At 36.6% G+C, this 21,538-nt stretch overlaps 1 protein-coding gene across 2 annotated transcripts in view; it reads right to left on the bottom strand.

The window, feature by feature from the left end:
* Positions 1-21,538, bottom strand: part of SNX7 (sorting nexin 7) — a 98,451-nt gene that overhangs the window by 37,028 nt on the left and 39,885 nt on the right. For both annotated transcript variants that reach the window (XM_032301585.1, XM_032301586.1), the window contains exon 7: positions 21,176-21,262. In XM_032301585.1, coding sequence (XP_032157476.1) covers positions 21,176-21,262 — 87 coding nt within the window. The remainder of the gene's footprint in view (positions 1-21,175; positions 21,263-21,538) is intronic.

Below are 21,538 nucleotides of genomic sequence, written 5' to 3' on the forward strand. Positions count from 1 at the left end.
TCATGAATAAATGTGGCATAATCTTTTATGATATTTTATGTGGATAGATATTTTATGGAGATCATATACAAATAGTTTTAAATTAATACAAACATAAACCTATTATGGAGTAGTGATACTCAAATGAAACTTTAAAATGTCAGAGCTTAAAAAAATGTTCAGCTTCCACACTGGCAATTAATGGGTCCTTCTCAGATGACTGGGGTATACTTTCCAACTTTTCTATATCGAAGAAAGTAAACTCTTAGGGTAAAAATGTTTGAATTACACACTACATTAAAATATGTGTTAGAAGCAAATCTGCTTGACTGCTGAACTATATATTTAATAAATAATTAATATACTTTGGCATGGTAATTCTAGAGGAGTTAATTGCCATGATTACCAACAATTTTGTCAAAGTATCATTTATAAAAATTACAGACTGAGAAAGCAGTTTCCTCACAGTCTATTTCTCTAGGAATAGCTGCCAGGCTGATGGGAGAAAATACCAGTCAAACTTTTTTCAATCACTGTGGTCTATCCCTGCTAAATAGCGGTCTAGGGGCGATTTCACTGACCTCTCCAAGAATTACCCTAGCTGACTATTCAATCATCCATCTTTCATTGCTTATCTCTTACATTATAATCTAGAACTAGTGGCAAGTAAATGCACCTTTCCCTCACCCTGCCTTGTCTCCATTTGCAAGCACAGTAGTAAGACCATACAGGCAGCACAATTAAAATTGAAGAGTCTCTCCAGTATCATGACTAAGTCCCTAACCTAACAATGAAACAGCTTCTTGGGGTCTGCTCCAAAAGCATTATTGGAAGAATTTTTTCTTCATTAACAAGTAATGGCAATATCACAAAACTCAGTCCAACGTGGAACAATTTTTGAGGTTAGAAAGACTTGATACAAAAACTGATACTCCCTCCATAAGCAATAGTAATGACAAGTCATTCTTTTTCTTTCCCCACTTTCACTGAGATGTAATTGACAAGTGAAATTGTGTATGTTTGAAGTGTACAAGATAATGACGAATCATTCTTACTTAGAAATAGAGATATAAAAGTCCTACAACAAAGTCAAACCAAACCCACCGATGGTAAAGTTGAATTTACCTGGGATCCAATGACGGTTAAAGTGAGAAAACCTCTTAGTGTAAATTATCACATGAAGTGCATAATGGAGAAAAATCATACACTTACACGAGTAGATGCAGACAACTATTTAATAAAATTCACCACTCACTTATGAATCAACTTCCTATCGCGGAGAATAGGAACTGTCTAAATCTGATTAAAAATGGGGGGGATAGCAATCATCATTACTAACGAAAAAAATCTTGAAAGCATTTATGGTAGAATCAGGAATAATAGAAGAATGTCCCATCGCTAATAACATTATAATGCATTTTTTAGCCAGCTCAGTAAGAAATGAAATAAAAAAAGAAATATAAAGTATAATGGTTGAATAAATATTAAATACCAAGAAAATAAACAAAACTATCAATATGCACCCATGATAGGAAGGATATTCTACCTAGTAAATCTCAAAGAGTCTACAAAGCATTAAAATTAAAACTGATTTAGAAGATTGCTGGATATAAGATAAATATGCTCAAGTGAATTACATTTCTTTACTCGAGCCAAATACAAAGTTGCAAAATAAAAATTTTTTAGATTTATGATTTAAGATACACACAAAAAATAAGGTTCTTAGGAATAAATTTATCACAAAATGTAGAAGAACTTTTTGGAAAAGACATTTTTGAACTTTATTGAGAGATATACAAAAAGACTTAAATGAATGGTGAGTATCTGACAAATCATTCTATTTTACATCTTCTAGCTAGTTCTCTTTTCTCTAATTTCAGCTTAAATATGTTTCTCAGATAATCTTTTCCAGAAGAATATTTATGTACAAAGTGGCTTCTTTTGCTGCTGTCTATTTCAGACCACTGTTCATTTCCTTAACACTGATTAACAATAGTTAATCTTTTTTTAAAAATTTCCTATGTTGAAATGTAAGTTTGTACCATGAGGACCGTGTGTCTATTTTTTTTACCATTTTACATCCCCCCATGTTTACACTAGGTGGGAATTTGATAATTATTTTTAGACTGGAGGGATGATTTTAGAAAAGTGAAATATTAGTAATGAATCTAGGCCTTTTTCCCTACTGCCTTTCCAATGATTATTTCTTTACACTTCTAAATACCACACAAAATTAAAATGAGCCGGTACCCTAACCCTAAAGTAATAACATCACCAAAATTTTGAACAAAACAATTTGAGAATAATAGCTATTCTTTCTTAAAAATATCTTCATTGTTTTCTTTTTTAAAATGGCTTCTCTATTATTTCCTTTTATGGAAAAAAAAATCAACCATTCAATCTATTTATTCAAATGCTAAAAATTTCTCTTCATCATCAGAAAAGCTGGGAAATTATCATTTCGAAAAGTTCTTAAAAATAATATACCTAAATAAAAAGATTTAGATTGCCACTCCATCAGAAGACAATAGAAAATTCAAAAATCCAATTCTAATCTGACAGCTATGTCTTCTTAACAAGTATTAATTAAATTGCAGGGGAGAGATAAGAGGGCTCTTAACAATAAAATTATATTATTTTCTGATTCGTGAGAGAGGTAAGATGTGTCTGGAGAAATCAGATGCCTGATTATACAATGCTGCTCAGGCATACATATGATTACTAAGTAGTACCTTTTTTGTATACTTTACAATACACACATTTCTTAAAAAGTAGAAACCTTTCTCCCTGAAACCCATTGGTAATTTTATTATCCAAATGGAACATGTTCAGGAAAACACAATGCATTTTTTTAAATGTCAATTTGAATCATAAACACCCACAAATGTAGTTGACACATCACCTTTCAATTCAGCATCTCCAGCACCACTAACATCTCTCAAATAAAGAATATGATTTCCTGTAACACTGGAGGCAACAAAGCCAATTATTTAAAGGGTCCTATTTTTTAAAAAGTAGTGATCTCCTTTGAATCTTCTGTACAACAGAGGTATAGTAAATACATATTGGACTAAAGAGGATTTATCACTTTCTAAGTGTTTCCATGAGTCTTGTTCATAATAAACCTTTTAAAAAGAAATGATGTATCTCCTTAAATATTAAAAAGAAAGTCAAGGGGATACCTGAGTGGCTCAGTGGGTTAAGCCTCTGCCTTTAGCTCAGGTCATGATCTCAGTGTCCTGGGATCAAGCCCCGCATCGGGCTCCCTGCTCAGCGGGGAGCCTGCTTCCCCCTCTCTCTTTGCCTATTTGTGATCTCTCTGTCAAGTAGATAAATAAAAATTAAAAAAAAAATCAAGATCTTTGACCAATGTAATAATTTCCTGTGTTTGTTTCTGAAAAGCATAATCTAAGCTTAGTAAAGCAATATGCTTTATTATCATTAGGTTGTACTGAGATTAAAAGTTATTTCAACGCAAAATCTAAACCTGTCTTTTACAAGCCTTTATAGGCTCTACAATTTTCTGTCAAAAGAGACTTTTATTTTATTCATTGCTTAACCAAACAATACCTCACATATTATCTCATTTAATTCTCACTTATAAAACAAATGTTATTTTTCCCATTTTACCAACAAGAAAAAAGTAAGGCTTCTGAGGTCTCAGTGACTTTTTTTGTAACTTCTTTCTGAAACCTGGGTTCTCTAACTTGTGATCCAACCCTCAAAACACTACTCAACTCCAAAATGGGCCAGTGAACTTCAGTGCACGAGAAAACAGCTCTCAGAGCTACACAAAGGAACTTCCATCTGCATGTAAATCATTTCTTTTTAACTGACATATAACATTATATTAGTTTCAGGTATACAACATAACAACTCAGTATCTGTACATATGTCAAAATAATAACCACAATAAGTCTGGTTAACATCCATCACCACTCAGAGTTACACATTTTTTTTCTTGTGATGAGAACTTTTAAGATCTACTCTCTCAACACAGGCAGCAACTTCTTCGACCTCAGCCGCAGCAACATCTTCCTAGGAACATCGCCAAAGGCAAGGGAAGCAAGGGCAAAAATGAACTATTGGGATTTCATCAAGATCAAAAGCTTTTGCACAGCAAAGGAAACAGTTAACAAAATCAAAAGACAACTGACAGAATGGGAGAAGATATTTGCAAACGACATATCAGATAAAGGACTAGTGTCCAAAATCTATAAAGAACTTAGCAAACTCAACACCCATAGAACAAATAATCCAATCAAGAAATGGGCAGAGGACATGAACAGACATTTCTGCAAAGAAGACATCCAGATGGCCAACAGACACATGAAAAAGTGCTCCATATAACTCGGCATCAGGGAAATACAAATCAAAACCACAATGAGATATCACCTCACACCAGTCAGAATGGCTAAAATCAACAAGTCAGGAAATGAAAGATGCTGGCGAGGATGTGGAGAAAGGGGAACCCTCCTACACTGTTGGTGGGAATGCAAGCTGGTGCAACCACTCTGGAAAACAGCATGGAGGTTCCTCAAAATGTTGAAAATAGAACTGCCCTATGACCCAGCAATTGCACTACTGGGTATTTACCCTAAAGATACAAATGTAGTGATCTGAAGGGGCATGTGCACCCGAATGTTTATAGCAGCAATGTCCACAATAGCCAAACTATGGAAAGAACCTAGATGTCCACCAACAGATGAATGGATCAAGAAGATGTGGTATATGTACATGATGGAATACTATGCAGCCATCAAAAGAAATGAAATCTTGCCATTGTGACAACATGGATGGAACTGGAGCGTATCATGCTTAGTGAAGTAAGTCAAGCAGAGAAAGACAGCTATCATATGATCTCCCTGATATGAGGAAGTGGTGGTGCAACATGGGGGCTTAAGTGTGTAGGAGAAGAATCGATGAAACAAGATGGGATTGGGAGGGAGACAAACCATAAGTGACTCTTAATCTCACAAAACAAACTGAGGGTTGCTGGGGGGAGGGGGTTGGGAGAAGGGGGGTGGGGTTATGGACATTGGGGAGGGTATGTGCTTTGGTGAGTGCTGTGAAGTGTGTAAACCTGGCGATTCACAGACCTGTACCCCTGGGGATAAAAATATATGTTTATAAAAAATAAAAAATTAAAAAAAAAAAAGATGTACTCTCTCAGCACCTTTCAAATATATAACATAGTGTCGTTAACTATAGTTACCATACTGAACATTACATCACCATGACTTTTTTATCTTATAACTGGAAGTATGTATCTCTTGACAACCTTATATTTAATTCTTATTCAATGCTTTTAACTTATTTGCATAGTTTATAATACAAAAAAACACATGAGTCTAGTAGTATGACTTGATAATTTGTGGATTTAAAATGTACATATAATAGGTGGTGTGCTCAGAAATATTTAAGTGATGAAGCATGTGATCAAAAAGTCTAGTGACTACATGTTATCTTGCTAAGTATTGTTACATTACACATTTAGTCAAGTGAATTCTCTTGATGTTTCCTTCAGACATTCATCTCTTTTCCATCTGAATTTCTACCAAACCTAAAACCTACATTAGATATGACCTTCCCTCTTTGACCAAATCAACCAAATTACTATACATAAGAAACAGCTCTTGTAACATATTCTGAAACAGAGTTAGCAAATGGAACTTTCTGTGATGACAGAAATGTTCTATTCTGGAGTGCTCAGAATAGTAGCAATAGCTGTACATGATTCCTGAAATACAGTTAGTTCAATCGAAGAACTGAGTTTTAAATTGTATTTAATTTTAACTAATCCAAATATAATTGTGAATATCCCCATGTGACTAGTGGGTACTATCTTGTTCAGCACAGCTTTGGAAAGCTCTGACTAATATAACTGGAATAACAGATATGCTCAAGTCTATAAGTTAGTTATTCTTTCCTACACAGGTATCCTTTAGTACTGCTCCTGTTTTCCTAAAAAGCGTCTCATATTATTGAATATTTCTAATTAGTTCATTTTTCACTAAAAAAATGAAAAAAATTGGAAGAAATATTAGCCTGAAACAAACTCAGTTAATGGTACTTTTGGATATGTATCCATCCACTAATAGGCCACTAATGGGATTAGGGTTTTTCTTTAATATGACAACACATTAATTATCTCTAGGAAATGACTCATAATTCAAGTGTTTGATCATTGATCATTACAAATAGTATTTTTAAAGTCTACTTTTAAAAACACTGCAAATAGACAAAAAGAGCAACAAGTGGAGATAGACTAGTCCCATAAAATATAAAATACATTCTAAAACCTTCATTATTGAAACAGTACGGTTGTAGGGCTTAACCAACAGGTGGATCAAAGGAATTTATTTTACATAAATTAAAGGTAAATTTAATACAATTAAACATATAAAAATTCTTAATCCCACTCATCATAAGAGAAACACAAATTAAAACTACCACTCTTCACTTACCAGATGGGAGCATTCTAGTTTAACACTGATAAGCCTAGGGTGGAGGGTACAGGAATAAACAGGCAATCAAAAACATTCTTGTGAGAATGTAAACAATTCTCCCCAGGGAAAGCAATTTGGTGGTAATAACAACAACAACAACAACAATAACAGCAACAGCTAATTCTTTTGCACCTTCCTCTGGACCAGACACTATTCTAAGCACCTTGTATATATTAACACATTTGGCCCTGTGAGCTAGGTACTGTTATTTCTATCCTACAAACTATAAACTCAATCAAGGACAAGAAGTTAGCTCCTTTGTCCTTTGTCCAAGATTCCACATTTAGTAAGGAAATTTCAAAATTGAATAGCCTCTGATTCAGCAATTTAACCTCTAGGTATTTATTCTATAGATCCACCGGTGCATTTATAAAACATTTGTATGAGGTTATTCACGGAAAGGTTGTTTATAGCAGCAAAAGATTAGAAGTAAACAGGCGTGAGCAGGAGTTAAGTTAATTTTGATACGTTCATACAATGGAATACCATGTAGCTATAAAAGTCCAGTGACTATAATGCTGTCTAAGACAGTGTATTATATTAATAAAGCAAAGTGCCAAAACTTTATAGCATATTACCACATTCATTAAGAAAAGGGAAATTAGGATGTATATTTGTATTTGTTGTACATCCATGAAGAAACACGGGAGGCCAGAAAAGTAACTAACGACAGCATGCACTTGTAATGTGGGTGGTGGGAACTGACGGACCAAGGATACAGGGATGGGAAGAAGACTTACTAAATGTGAGTTTTAAAATTTATATATTTTGAACCATGTGAAGGTATTACCTATTCAAATCATTTTAGTTTAGTTTAGTTTTTTTTTTTTTTAAACAACATGCTAAGTTCTTACATGAGAGATCAAAAGTATACATGTTTGGGGAGAAATGAAATGTTGAAGTTTCTTAAGTCATCTAAATGAGTACTGATGGTGGAAATAATATCTGTAGGGACATATCACATAAGGATTCAAAAGTAAGGCACAGAAATAAAGAATCTGGACTCCTTTTCCTGATTATTGAACTGTATGAATATATAACCTTCTCCAATGAAAAGAGACTCATGACTCAAAAGAAATGTTGAAGATGCAAGTGAGTGGAAAAAGGTGATACTTCTACACTAATATATTATTTAATTCATTTAATTATTACTAATTCTAATATTACTTAATATTAGAAAACCCCACCTTCATATATACATGCGATCTTAAATGTGTATAACTAAGTCAATCTAAATGTTATAACTAAAAATTTGACATTGGACAAAAACCTTGTCTGTGAGTGATCGTCATTGGGAAACGTGTGTCCTGGGGGGCTCACATTCGCATCTCTCCACGTGATCATGATGACCGTATCTGGTATGTGTCCACGCCCTTTCCACAGCCTCATTTATGGACTCTCCATAACGTGTCCAGCATTTTCCTGGTGTAAGCTCTGCGCCAGCTCTTTTAATACATGAAAGATTTGTTTTGAACGCATTTCTCTCTCTTCTTTCTTACTCATTTTAAATTAAAAGCTTCTAGATCAGAGGGTCTCCTGGCAGGGCAGAACATCTGCATGTTTGTATATTTTGAAAAATGCCCTATTGATCCTGAACTCATACCCCTTCTCAGGCCACATGGCTACTGAGAACCACTGACACACATCAGGGAAGAAATTGTGCCTCTTTAATTCATTTCACACCTTCTTTTTAGTGAGAGATAAGCAAAGCAGGTCAATTTACTCTAAAATTAATGCCGTGAAAACTGCCAGTTCACTGTGACGGAAGATTTCAAAATCACCATTAATGTTCTGCAGCAGAAATGGCAAATAGAATTTATCACACATGCAAACTCTAACTGATTGATATTAGTTACTTGAAGCAATGTTGATAAGCATCTTTTCATGTGTTGCCCTAGAATACAGTTTTATATCTAACCTAATCTAATTGGAATACAGTTTATAGCACACTTTCTGGAGTCCTGCTTCGATAACTCCAACACGTACAACACTGTGTCAGGAACTTTATGCCTTGGTTTTCACATTTGTAAAATGAGGAAGTAAGAGTACCTCCCTCACTATACGGTGTGAGACATGAGATAATACATAGAAAGCACTTAGAAGCACAGAAAGTACTCAAGAAATACTAAGTGTTACCATCATCATCATCATGTTAGTTTTAGCATAACATACTGACCTGGTAAAATAAAATTCTATATCATAATTCCTTAAAAGAAGACAAAAAGAATTTCAAGTTTCTGAGATCATCAACAACTCTATATGTTCCAAAGGGTTTTCAAGTTGCAATTTCCAATGTATCATGATTTCTATATATGATTTTTAGGAGGGGATAAAAGGAGAAAGCACTGAATTCCTAAAATTCCTTTCTGTTTTAATTGTAGTAGAAAATAACTGTTATTTGTCTTCAGATTCTCTTGGCTTCTGGCCCACCCATCAGGAAAAAAAAAATGGTATTTACAAGAGACCTGGGTATGTAGAGCCAGGTTATAGGTCTGGTCTGCTGGTGAACTAGCTGCATTAACTGTGCACAAATCGCTTAACCTTTCATATCAAAATCTCCATGACAACTGTGTTAGTTTATGCCATCATCATCTTCCTATTGTACTGGACTCAGCAGGTCTTTTTGTTTCCCAGGCAGGAAACAGAGTGGGTATCTGAAAACAACTGCAAGTTCTTCCATTTCCCTTTCTCTTCCTGAACAATTCAGTCCTGAAACTTACTTGGTGGGGCAGAGCAAAGCGGCTGTCCATGCTGGTGGAGGAAGAGAGGTAAGGGTGGCCCAAAGCAGGATACCAAAGCATTTGCAAGATGATAAAGTAATCCCTGCAAAAAGTGGTCTGGAATGGAAAATTAAGACCCAGCCTTATTGTGGGGGCTGGGGGGTGGGGGGCTGGCATGGGGAAACAGAATTCTAGAGTGTAAAGATGCTCTTGGATGGGTGTGGCCAAGCTTAGGATACAAAATCCCATGTGGAGTGAGGTAGGTAAGAAGGAAGGTAGGTAGGAAAGAAGAAGGTAGGTAGGAAAGAAGATGACAAGACCCATGTAAGACTGGTTACAAACAAAGGATTGATCAAACAGGATTGATGAAGGATAATGGGCACTGGTTCTCATTGTCAGAAAGGGAACTACAAATAAGCAAATTAAAAATGGAGCAAGGCCTTGTGACACTGAATCTGAATTAGAGACATTGGTATGAATTCTATTTTTAATATATATAATTGGACAAATAAATACAGATATAAATACGCGTGTGTGTGGTTACATACAGATATATTCCCTATCTCTATCCACTCAGGCCTTGGATTTAGTGACACCTCACTAGCAACAAACATACCCAATGCCATGATACCGTATTCTTTTTTTGTTTTTTAAGATTTTATTTATTTATTTGAGAGAGTGAAAGTGAGAGAGATCACAGAGGGAGAGAGAGGGAGAAGCAGACTATCTGCTGAACAGAGAGCCTGAAGCAGGGCTTAATCCCAGGACCCCAAAATCATGAACTGAGTCCAAGGCAGATGCTTAACTGAATGAGCCACCCAAGCGCCCATATGCCAAGATACTGTATTCTAAATATAGTTTTTTCAACTAAAAGTAACCAGGGCTTATTAGAAAAAGGACTGAGGGCAAGAAAAGTACAACAGCCTGGAACATTTTGTTGTATGAGAAACAATGATGGGAGCATGTCAAAAAGGAAAAAAAAAAAAAAAAAGCTTGAAAACTGCCTTATTAGGTAAATTGGGGGCAATTTGCATATCAAAATACATAGGGATAGTAATAGAGCTACTGACTAACAGAAAACCACAACCACATACACAACACACACATACACACATGAATCAATTGGAAGTTTAGAGTATGATTAGTAATGGTGGAATTATATAGTCTCAAAGTAGTCCTGCACAAAGTGTTTATTACCTACAAAGGGAAATGACTGATTTTTACAGCAGAGAAGCTGGGCAGACAACACCTTCGTCAGCTGATCCAAGAGGACAATGTCATTAACTGGCCAAATAAAAATCCTGTGCTACCTGACAGAGATCAATGAGAAGATCATAGCATCACTTGAGCAATATTCCTGTCAAAGATTGATAATTTAAATCTAATCATAAGGAACAGATCAAACAAGCTGGTTTTGGAGGTATTCTGAACAATCACTAGCCTCTACAGTGAAAGGGTCATGAGAGTCAAGGAAAGATGAAAGACCTGTTGCCGACTGAAGAAGACATGTAATTCAATGCTGTCAATAACACTGCAGAACCCTGGCAAAATCCGAATGGGGTCTGAGCATTAGATGAAAGTCATGTTCCAATGATAATTTATTCATACTGCTATTTGTATTATGGCGATGTAGGAGAGTATCCTTGTGTGTAAGAAACGTGCACCATCTAGGAGTCCTAAGTATAGGGATTGTAATTGACTTCCCAATGGTTCAAGGGGGTAAAGAAAAGATCTTTGAACTGTACTTACAATTTTCTATAAGTCAATTAAGATTTAAAAAATACCAGACTTCAAAGCACCCAACATACCACACTGTAAGTCTTCCCCGCTTGGAACTTGTCAGTAGCTCCCCACAGCGACTAGAATAAAACCCAAGACCTACGTGTTCTTATCCTGCTTGCTCGGTCCTCGCCCCCAACCTCTGCCCCTTCGTCTTCTGTACTCCAGCTACACTTGCTGTAACTGAGCTCCCAGAACATGCAGAGCCCATATCCATTTCAGAGCTTTGCATGGATTCTTCTTAGAACACTTGGGTACAGATCTTTGAATGAATGCCCCTTCTCAGCCTTCACCTGTCCTCAATGTTACCTTTTCAGAAAGGCCTTCTCTTCCCTTCCTAGCGTTCTCTATCACATCATCCAGTTTTAGTCTCTTCATTATTTATTAAATTATTTAATTTAATTTTACTATTATTGAATTTTTTTAATCTGTTTATCAAATTATCATAGTCATTTGTTGCTTTTTCCTTTATTTTCAGTATCCCCCAAGTAGACTATAATCACCTTTTAGGAGAGGGGCTTTTTCGGTCCCCATCCCTGCAACTTCCCCATAGCCAAGTGCTTGGACAAGGAGGAAGAAGCTAATAACTTTTGGCTGACTGACAAGCTAGGCCTCGATTTTCTCATCTACAAAATGGGAATAAACTACTACTGACCTCACAGTATTATACATTCAATAATACATGCAAATGATCAGCACAGTGCCTGGCACACAACAGGTACTAAACAGATGCAAAATATGCATATACAATGCAAAGCACTAGTTTGGGTCTAGAACCTCTTTGAAAGTTGAATGGTGCTTTGACAGGTTATCTCCCCCTAAACTTACTGCCCTATTGACTATGATTTAATAGAGGAAAAAATGTTTCCTTTCCAAAACCTAGAAATTTAACAAATCAAAATGCACTTAATTTAGTGATCCAGCACTGTTCTAGAAGAAAAACTACTGAATTTCTTTGTGGCAATACAGTGTTTTTTTTTTTTTAGAAGTCCTATTTAAATGATTCATACTTTAAATAACATGTTTCATGGTACCATTATATCTTCCCTAGCATATTATTCTTTTATACTTTCTTCCTCTAACTTAACCAAAATTTTTACTGACAAAAGCTCTAGATTTATAAACATTAATTCATCTTCAAAAAAATTTTCTTCAAAGTAAGTATTATTTCTGCATGTTCATGGCTAAAGAATAATTAATGTCTGATTAAGGTCACAAGTTAAGTAAAAGTGAATCAAAGCTCTCTCCAGGCTTCAGACTCTCAGTGTGTTATTGCTCTAAGCATAATCAAATATTTATTGAGTGCCCAGGCAGGGCCGGGAGTGAAAGAGATATGGAAGATAGACCCTTAGGACATATTTCTTATTAACAAAAAGTCCAAATTAAAAGGAAATTGAATCTATTTTGAGTTTCTATATGGGACAGCTATCCAAACTATTATATCTACGGTGCGCAGAACTCCACAGACCAAACCACGAATCCACAAGGGCACCATTAGTAGAATTTCTTAAATCCCGAGAAGAAATGGCTAGAATGTTAAACCACTTCTTTCACTTATCCATTTGTTACTTTTTCTGTTGCAGTTAAAACAGTGGGGGGAAAATGTTCCTAGAGAAAGACAGGGAGCTAACAATCTTCCTTTAGAAAATCATCTACCACAATGTTACACTGCCTCTGCTTTTTTACAGTCTTCCATTGTCTCCTCCTTCCTTCTACCCTCACCCACCACAAATGTACACAAGCCTTATTCATCAAGACTGTAGGTTTATGTGTTCTTTTTTTTCAAAACAATAAACGTGAAAATGTAATACATTCCCTAAGAAAATTCCATAGGTAAAAATTTCTGGAAGTAATTCAAGTTTTTCACTTCACCTTCAAATATCTCCTGACTAATTTTCTTGGTAAAAGTTAACATGAGCTATCAAGCGTTCAAAAGATGTGCTAGTGTTCGTCGGTTCCAAAAAAAAAAAAAAAATGGACTAAAACATGCTTCTTGTCACAAATATATTATAAAAAATGTGTTGATCTTTTAGTTGATTTGAAATAGTTTAATTCTTTTTATTGCTGTTTCTCACTTGTTCCATATTAGATTTGAGATGGCCTCAAAAGTTATAATCTACAACTAGCTTAAACCCCGTAAGTTGATAAAGGCACTAGTGCAAAGGGAAAATAAGAGTAGGGAAAAAACACGGTTAAAGCCAGGGGTGAAGGTGACACAAAAAAGACACACTTATTTGCCACATAGAACTGGATCTGAATTGGGGTTCTTAATAGCCTAGGAAGTGATGTAAAGGGTGTGATAGGATCAGGCATAAAACCTGATGTGTATATACTGAAAAAAAAAAAGCTAATGGCTCAGGAGAAATTAGATCCTATTGCTGATGCTGAGACATAAAAATGAAACTTTTCTCAAGAGTCCTCATAAATGAAAAATAAAATGTAGTCAGTGATGTTGATGCTTGTCATAAAGGGATTTATGGTTCCCCTTCTTAAAATGTCCTTCATTATAAATCAATGGCACAATACCAAGTACAGTTTCATTACAATAACCCTATGCAGTCCAAAACACAATTTTTTGATTGTACTAATTCAGATACATTTTAAAGTATCTAGTCAATTACCTAGAGTGACTAGATGAAGTCACTGGGAACAGTCACTTTTCAGCCAAGCTAACTGCTGCCTCTTTTTAAAAAATACATATTTTTTGACATTGTGAAGGTTCAAGAAGTGAAACTATAGCCGTACTTGAACTCTGCTCCAGAATAATGAAACATCCAATACATACTTCAAAGAAAGTTCTTCTAATATTGTTCATAAACATATCTACAGTCTAACACCATTTAGGCACTGGACTAAGAGTTTTCGGATGTTGATTTAACAACACTCTGGGGAAGATACTCCCCACAACTGTTACAGTTGAGGAAATTAAAGAAGGAGGATATAAGCAACTTGCCTAAAATTACAAAGGATCACAGTACTGTGCTTGAAATTACATGCAGCTGTGCAATTGGGTTTGAGACCCTGTGTGAAATACTTTGCAGGGATGGCTCTACTTAGAAGTGCCAGGAACATAAAAATAAATGTTAGAGGGGGAAAGTAATATGGTATAATTTCAGATGGAGATTCCAGACTCAACAGACTCTTACTCATAAGGTAGACATGACATTTACCATTGACTTAAATATCCACTAGCCTCCTTTATAGGATTATATAAATAGGAGTACAGGTTTCCCCCTCTCCCATGCAAATCAATGATGCCCTGAATGAGAGGCCTGCCAGTGAAGGTATAGAGGGAGAGGAATTCTGAGGGGACTCTGTTCTGGGAGGAGAAGCTGCTGAGGGCCATTTTGATTGTAGCCTCCCCCATTCTGCCGCCCCTAACTCCCCCCCAGCTGTGGTATACTACTCCAATACGTGCTACACTGTGTATTTGTGGCACATGTCTATTAGTTGTTCACCCAGAATCCATTCTCCCCTCCCCTTCTTACTACCTGAAAGAGCCCTGGTTTTCTTCTGGCATACGGTTGGCTTATCTAAGTCAATTCTGATGGCCACATTCCCACTCTAAGTAACCGTCTCAATCACGGACTTTTCACAACTCTGGCTTGTGAAAAACAAGGAAAAGTCGGCTGGATGCCTTCTAGAATAAATGGATAAAAGGAAATATGCAAGAAAAAAGTCCCTTTTCCTTCCACTGGCTAGTGTTACATCCTTCACCACTGGATGAGTGTGGTACATGCACATGTGTGTAACTGTGTGTATGTGAGAGACACACACAAAGATGCAAATGGACAAAAACGCAGAGAGAGGAAAACCGATACTAAGAAATGAGGCATACAGGAGGAATACAGGAATGAGGCATATAGGCATAAATTTGTAAAAAGGTCAGGGGAGAGAGGGAAGACAATAAATATCCAAGAAAAGGTAGAAGGGACCTCTGCCCCCTCCCCACCACACAAAAAAAGAAGTTATGTCAATACTCTCATTTCCTAGAAGCTTAGAAGAAAGCCAGTCTTGCTTTGTGCAGCATTTAGTACACTTTTAAGAACACTTGAAGATTAATAGCCGCTCTTTGAGGACAAGAGTAAAATAGTGGTTCAAAAATAGCAAGTCATACAGAGCAAAGACCAGCTTGAATAAATTTGGTATCTGTTTGCATCTACTGAATGTGGCTATATGCAAATCCGGATCATAATGATCTTATGAAAATGCATTTTTTTTTTTTTGCTCACATAAATACACGGCTCAACAGCTATGGCATTATATCTAGATCCAACTCTCAGACTCTATGCACATATTGCTAAATGTCAAATGTATTCATATTCATTTATATTTGAATGCTGCTTTGAGTGGAAAACTATAAATCATCCATTCAAAAATAAAAACAAAAATAAAATGGATATGCAGCATTATTTAGCACAACAGATGAACCTGACTTATCTTGCAGTTAAGCAGCGAAGTGAATAAGCATTCTCCAACAGAAGCTCTGATTCTGAAAACTTAATAACGAAACTGCAAAAACCACAATTCCCTCAAATATCTGAATTTTCCTCATAATCTCAGTTACTATTATACTTTTATTTCCATAGTCAGAAATTCTCTTACTTGGAGCAGTATCTATTTCACTGAGTATCTTCTTTATTGGGGCACATAATACAACCCTCTATTTTTCTCAAAGTACTTCATTATCTCTATTTAACTATTCTGTATCAAGCTGTTTTTATAAATGCCTCGTAATGGAGACGTGGCTAAAAAGTTGAATGACCCTTAATAAATCTGTTGAGTTCATAGTGTTGGTCCAATCATTTACCAGCAGCCAAAGCGTATAAATTTCCTTTCTTTCTCCCCACTGGCTAATCCATCTCTTTTTTTTTTTTTTTAAGATTTTATTTATTTATTCAATGGACAAAGATCACAAGTAGGCAGAGAGGCAAGCAGAGAGAGGAGGAAGCAGGCTCCCTGCGGAGCAGTGAGCCTGATGCAGGGCTCGATCCCAGGACCCTGGGATCATGACCTGAGCCGAAGGCAGAGGCTTTAACCCACTAAGCCACTCAGGAGCCCCCTTCTCTGGTTTTTAATATGGGAATATGCCATGGCTCAGTCCCATTAAGTCCTGGGACCTCTCTTTTTCTCATCTATTAGTGACCTCAGCAAATCTCATGGCTTTATATACTATCTGCTAACTCAATTCAGGCCAATTCCAGTTGCTCAGGCCCAAAACCTTGGAGTCGTCCTTGCCCACTCACAATCCATAGATGTCCAAATAGCAAACAGCTCTACCTTCACAAAAATCTGGAATCTGACCACTTCACACCACTTTCACCCTGGTCCAAGCTTTGATGTCTCAGTGGGATTGTAAGAGCTAGTCTCCAGAGCTGGTGTTTTCCTATCCCATGCACCCAGCACATACGCACCATCTCTCGTCTTCCCCAGGCACAGTAATTGTTTCAGAACTTACATCTCATGGGTGTTACTCCTCTTTCAACTGTTCTCTTCCTATTTCACGCAGACCAGAGTGCATGATCTGACCCTCTGACCTTATTTCCTATAACTCTTCCACTTGCTCATTCCATGCCAGCAACCCTAGTCTCCAGGCTTTTTCTGAACCGCACAGGCATATTTACCCTTTTGTACTTACTGACTCTACTTGAAATGCTCTTCTCCCAGATATTCATGTAGCTCAAGACCTCACCCCTTTCAGGTTTTACTTGATCACCTTCTTGGGAAGACCTTCCCTGACCCCCTATTTTAAACTTCACTGCTCCCCAACACTCCCTCTTCTCCACACTTATCATTATAGGACAATCAACTTGAATTTTAATTCATTAATGTTTATTCTTGTCTCCATCCACAAGAATGAGGGTCTGCTTTTCTTGACTGCCATCTCCCCACTGCTTGCAAGTGTTTCTCTTATGGTAGGTCCTCAAAAACATTTGTCAGCAGGTTTCACTGAATATCTCGACCTTAAAGGTCATCTTATCAGGACATAAAGTTGCACATCTCTCATTTTCTCCTCCATTTTACATGCTACAGTTCAGTCTCTAAAGCCATTCATTATCTGCCCTCCCTGCAAACCAGAGATGCAGAGTCACTAACAACTTGAAACACTGGCTTCCCTTCATTCTTTAAGTGCTACAGATTCTATCTTCCACTTCACAACTCTCTCAGATTTATCCCCCTCTCTCCCTTACTACTTCTTCAGTTCAGGCTCCCACTCGATCCATGCTGCCCAAAGGATCAAGTCCATTGTCCTCATCCTGCCAGACAACAAGGCTCCCTTCCTATCTGACTGTGGCGTATCCTTACAGACGCATCTCCTCAGCTCCCCTATACCTGCTCTCTATACAGCAACCTAGTTTTCTAAGTTTAGCATGCTTTTTGAGATTTTACTTCTTTTCATAATACTGGCTGTACATGTAACATGCTCCCGCTCTTCAAGGAATGATTCTGAAGTCATTTTACATGAGCCACCTCAATTACTTCTATAAAGTCATCAAAAAACCAGCAGCTAACAACTACTGAGTGCTTACTAGGAGTCAAATAACTTACTTCGATTGTATCATTTAACCCTTAAGCAAATCTATTAGAAAGATTTTAATAATTTTCCCCCAAATTATACATGATAAAACAAGGCTAAAAGAAGTGAGGAAACATGCCCTAGGTCACAGACTTAATGAGATGAGCTGGGATTGGATCCTATGTCTCCCTAATTTCAAAGCCTAAATGACAAAACTCTAAATAGACAAACAGCTGAACTGACCTTCAAATGGGTATTCTGAAAGTCTTTGCTGAGTTTAGGTCATTTTAAAACAATTGACTTTATTGTTATGAGATAAGAACTACAAACCACAAGCTCTAAGAAGCTGCCACTTTACAACCACCCAGATAATAAATCAAAGAATTCACTCTAAAGCACTGTTTTAGTTTGCAGGAAAACATATAATTTTTGTAGGCATATTTGTGTGATGAAAGAAAGTAAAAATAATACTATTGTCCATTTACAGAGTTTACAAAATTACAGGCAAGGTAGAAGTCCAGAACCTTGTTTTCGTTTGCCACAAAGCCCACATAATGATCACCTGATACGCCCAAAAGGACCTCTGAAATGTTACAACTCTGCTAATTTCTACCCAATAATTATAACTCTCCAAGTTTTTGCCCTTCTTGGTAAAGCTTAATTTCACAGACCTTTTCATTATGAGTTGCTTTGCTGGGTTTGCATGTAGCATCCCACCCAAAGGTGACTTTGATGGGGCCTCTAAAGGCAGCCTCAGCAGGTCTCCATAGAAATGGCCCCAGGGTTGTCTCCAAAGTGGACCTGCTTGAGTTGCCATGGTAAACAACCAGGCTAGATTGCTATATTCAGTTCTCTGCCAGGGTCGCCATGGTGACTGCAAAGGATGGCTCCTTAGAAGGACCTCACAAGGGCGCGTTTCCATGGTGACCCTATCCTGCATATTTCTAAGCAACTTCCCTCCGGTTGTTCTGTGACCAATCGTGGCAGGTTCATTTTGAGAGTCACCCTGGAAGGTTTCTCCCAAAGATACCGTCATAACACATAGCGATTTGGAAGTAAGGTCTGTAAACAAATAAGCTGCGTGAAAATGTAAACGGTACCATTCATAAATCATTAAATTAGTCCCCATACATTTTAGGAAGGATCTGTTTTGATGGGTATCCAAAAAAAAAAAAAAAAAAAAAAAAACCACCACATTTGCAATGTCTGTTAAATGTGTCTGTTTCAAATCTTAATTTAAAATATCTTACAGAGTATAATGCAGATAATTAAAGTTTCAAATTTCTCCAATCTTACAACATAGCAGATAACTAGGTAAAAAATACTTTATAGTAGATATGACACATACACATAAAATGAAATCATAAATACAGATGGATCATTAGGTTATAATGAGATATCAAGGAAATTTTTATAGAGCAAAAGACAAAATATTTGCAAGTCAAATGAAAAAAAATGTGTTTTTTTAGTTGAGTTGGGAAAGCCTAGCCATATTTGGGCCCAAACTATTTTTTCCTATATCTTTGTGGTTGGAACAATCTCAATTACTCTTCCTTTCACTTTAAAATATGAATATAAACCATTCTGAACAGATGCTTGGTTTTTAAGCCATTTAACTATTCTCCTGAAACTTTAAAATACTGTACTTTATCTAGTATTTAGTCAAGGGCAAATTTTATCTAACTGCTAATTTCAGTATCTTTAAAAATTACTTAACAAATAAAAAGAATCCACAGTTCAAAAGATACAATTATAATTTCTGTACATGTGCTCCCTCTTTTGTTCTTTCCAAGTGACTCTTTAAATCTACACACACACACACACACGCACACACACGCACACACACACACACAAACACACACACATTCCTTGCTGTGAAGAAAAGGTTAACCTTGGGTTTCCTCTTTTTTCTCATCTTGAGGTAATGGCAAAATGATTCCCCATTGAGCATTAGTTCCACTGGCTTTACATTTCCCATTACTTTCTCTCTCAGACGCCATTCTCCTATTCTGTCCACTGCAGTCCACCACTGCCCATTCACTCTCCATCCAGGAGAAAGAACTCGAGTTTGAAAAACAAAAACAGTTTAAGGGAGATGAGGATAATTCATAGTCACTTCTTGGTGAAGTCTCAACGTTCTACACAAAGTCTGAATTTATCGAGACTTCTTGCTTTAAATCTTCAGTATGTTTTTGTGAATCAGAGCTATCACTGCAATTTTCATTCATTCATTTACTCACTAAATATTTATTGAGTGGCTACCACATTTCCAGCACTGTTTTAGGGGCTGAGAACACTTCAGGAATCAAATAAAAAAACTCCTGCCTTTCAGGTGCTTAGATGACAGGTGGGGAGGGAGAGAAAGATTACAAAGAAAACCAGTAAGTATGAAATCATATCTCTTGTTAGATGATTAAAGTCAGGGAGGACATTAAAGCTGAGAAGAGAGAGGCTGACCCCAAACCAGGATGGGATGGGGGCTACGATCCTAGTATTAATGGGGGGTTTCAAGAGCTCCCCACACATCTGCCATAAGCATACTCAATATTGTACTCAATACTAAACAAAATCCTTACATTAAAAAAGGATCAGAGAGAATTCAGTAGAAGTTAACCAAAGCAATTCTCAATTTTTCCCACTTTTATACTTGCTCTCTGGGAGGCAGCACAGTCTGAGGAAGACAAGTGATACCAACATCTCTGAGCCTACTTCTGCTTTGAGAACTATATGAACTTGGGAGAGTCACTCCACCTTCAAAGCCTCTTCTTCAATTTTAAAATGAGAATAATAATTCCAGGCTCAAAATGATACTCTGAAGATATGCAAAGACAATAAAATATAAATAGTAAAATACTGCGGGTGATACTATAATGTCAAATCAGCATGAGAACACTTCAGAAAAAAGGAGGCGAGGAAAGAGACAGATAAAGAAAGGCAGCCAAAATGTTGGAAATTAATGAAGCCCAGTGATGGGTATACGAGTTTGTTATATCACTTTTTTTTTTTTAAAAGAATTTACTTATTTATTGGACAGACGGAGATCACAGGCAGAGAAGCAGGCAGAGAGAGAGGAGGAAGCAGGCTCCCTGCTGAGCAGAGAGCCCGATGCGGGGCTCGATCCCAGGACCCTGGGATCATGACCTGAGCAGAAGGCAGAGGCTTTAACCCACTGAGCCACCCAGGTGCCCCTGTTATATCACTTTTTATGTTTGAAATTTTCCATAAAAATCTTCTGCAAGGAAAGGGTGAAATTTGAAACCAAAGACACTTCCTCTCTAAAATTTTTTACAAGAACTAGGGAAAAGTATATAGGAACACTGACTTATTTTGTACTAACACCTTATAAAATGCGCAAAAAATGGATTTGTCAACCAACCTTCTGGAACAGTGCTAGGTACTTTCCATACCTTCCTCTAACACTCTAATTAAAAAAAAAAATAACTTCGTATTTTACTCATCATAAGAGACAATATAAGATAGAAAAGCAGAAAAGCATCACTGTTTAGCTTACCAACTCAATGGGTACTCAACGTAGAATAGATTTGTAGAAGAAATTTGAGTATCATTTGTTGAATCCTTAAAAACAAGCATGCAATGGAATTCCACACTGCTAATAAAAATTTCAGCCAATGAATTCTATATGACTAATAAGAAGAAACTTCGAAACTTACCAGATCAGCGTCTGCCTTTTTATACGTCAAAGCTTCCACTTTGGAATCCAGTTCTGCTTGGATTTGGTCTCTCCTTTTCATAACACCCTTCATATTAAAACACAAGGATGGAACAAGTTGCACTTAGGTTTAATAATATTTGTATGATAAAAGAATATATACTTTAGAATATAAATAGCATCTATTCCCCAAATCATCAGTCATTTGGGGATACAATGACTTAAAGAAGATTTTTTAATCTCTGAAAGCAAGCATTTAAGAGGGTTTTTTTTTTTCCCATAAATCTTTTATTCGTCTTTCCCAATACACATCTTACTGGGTTAGGTAATTTAGGAACACTCTAGACATACCCAGTTCTCCAAA

This window comes from Mustela erminea, chromosome 10, assembly GCF_009829155.1.
Source record: "Mustela erminea isolate mMusErm1 chromosome 10, mMusErm1.Pri, whole genome shotgun sequence".
In the NCBI taxonomy this organism is placed as follows: domain Eukaryota; kingdom Metazoa; phylum Chordata; class Mammalia; order Carnivora; family Mustelidae; genus Mustela; species Mustela erminea.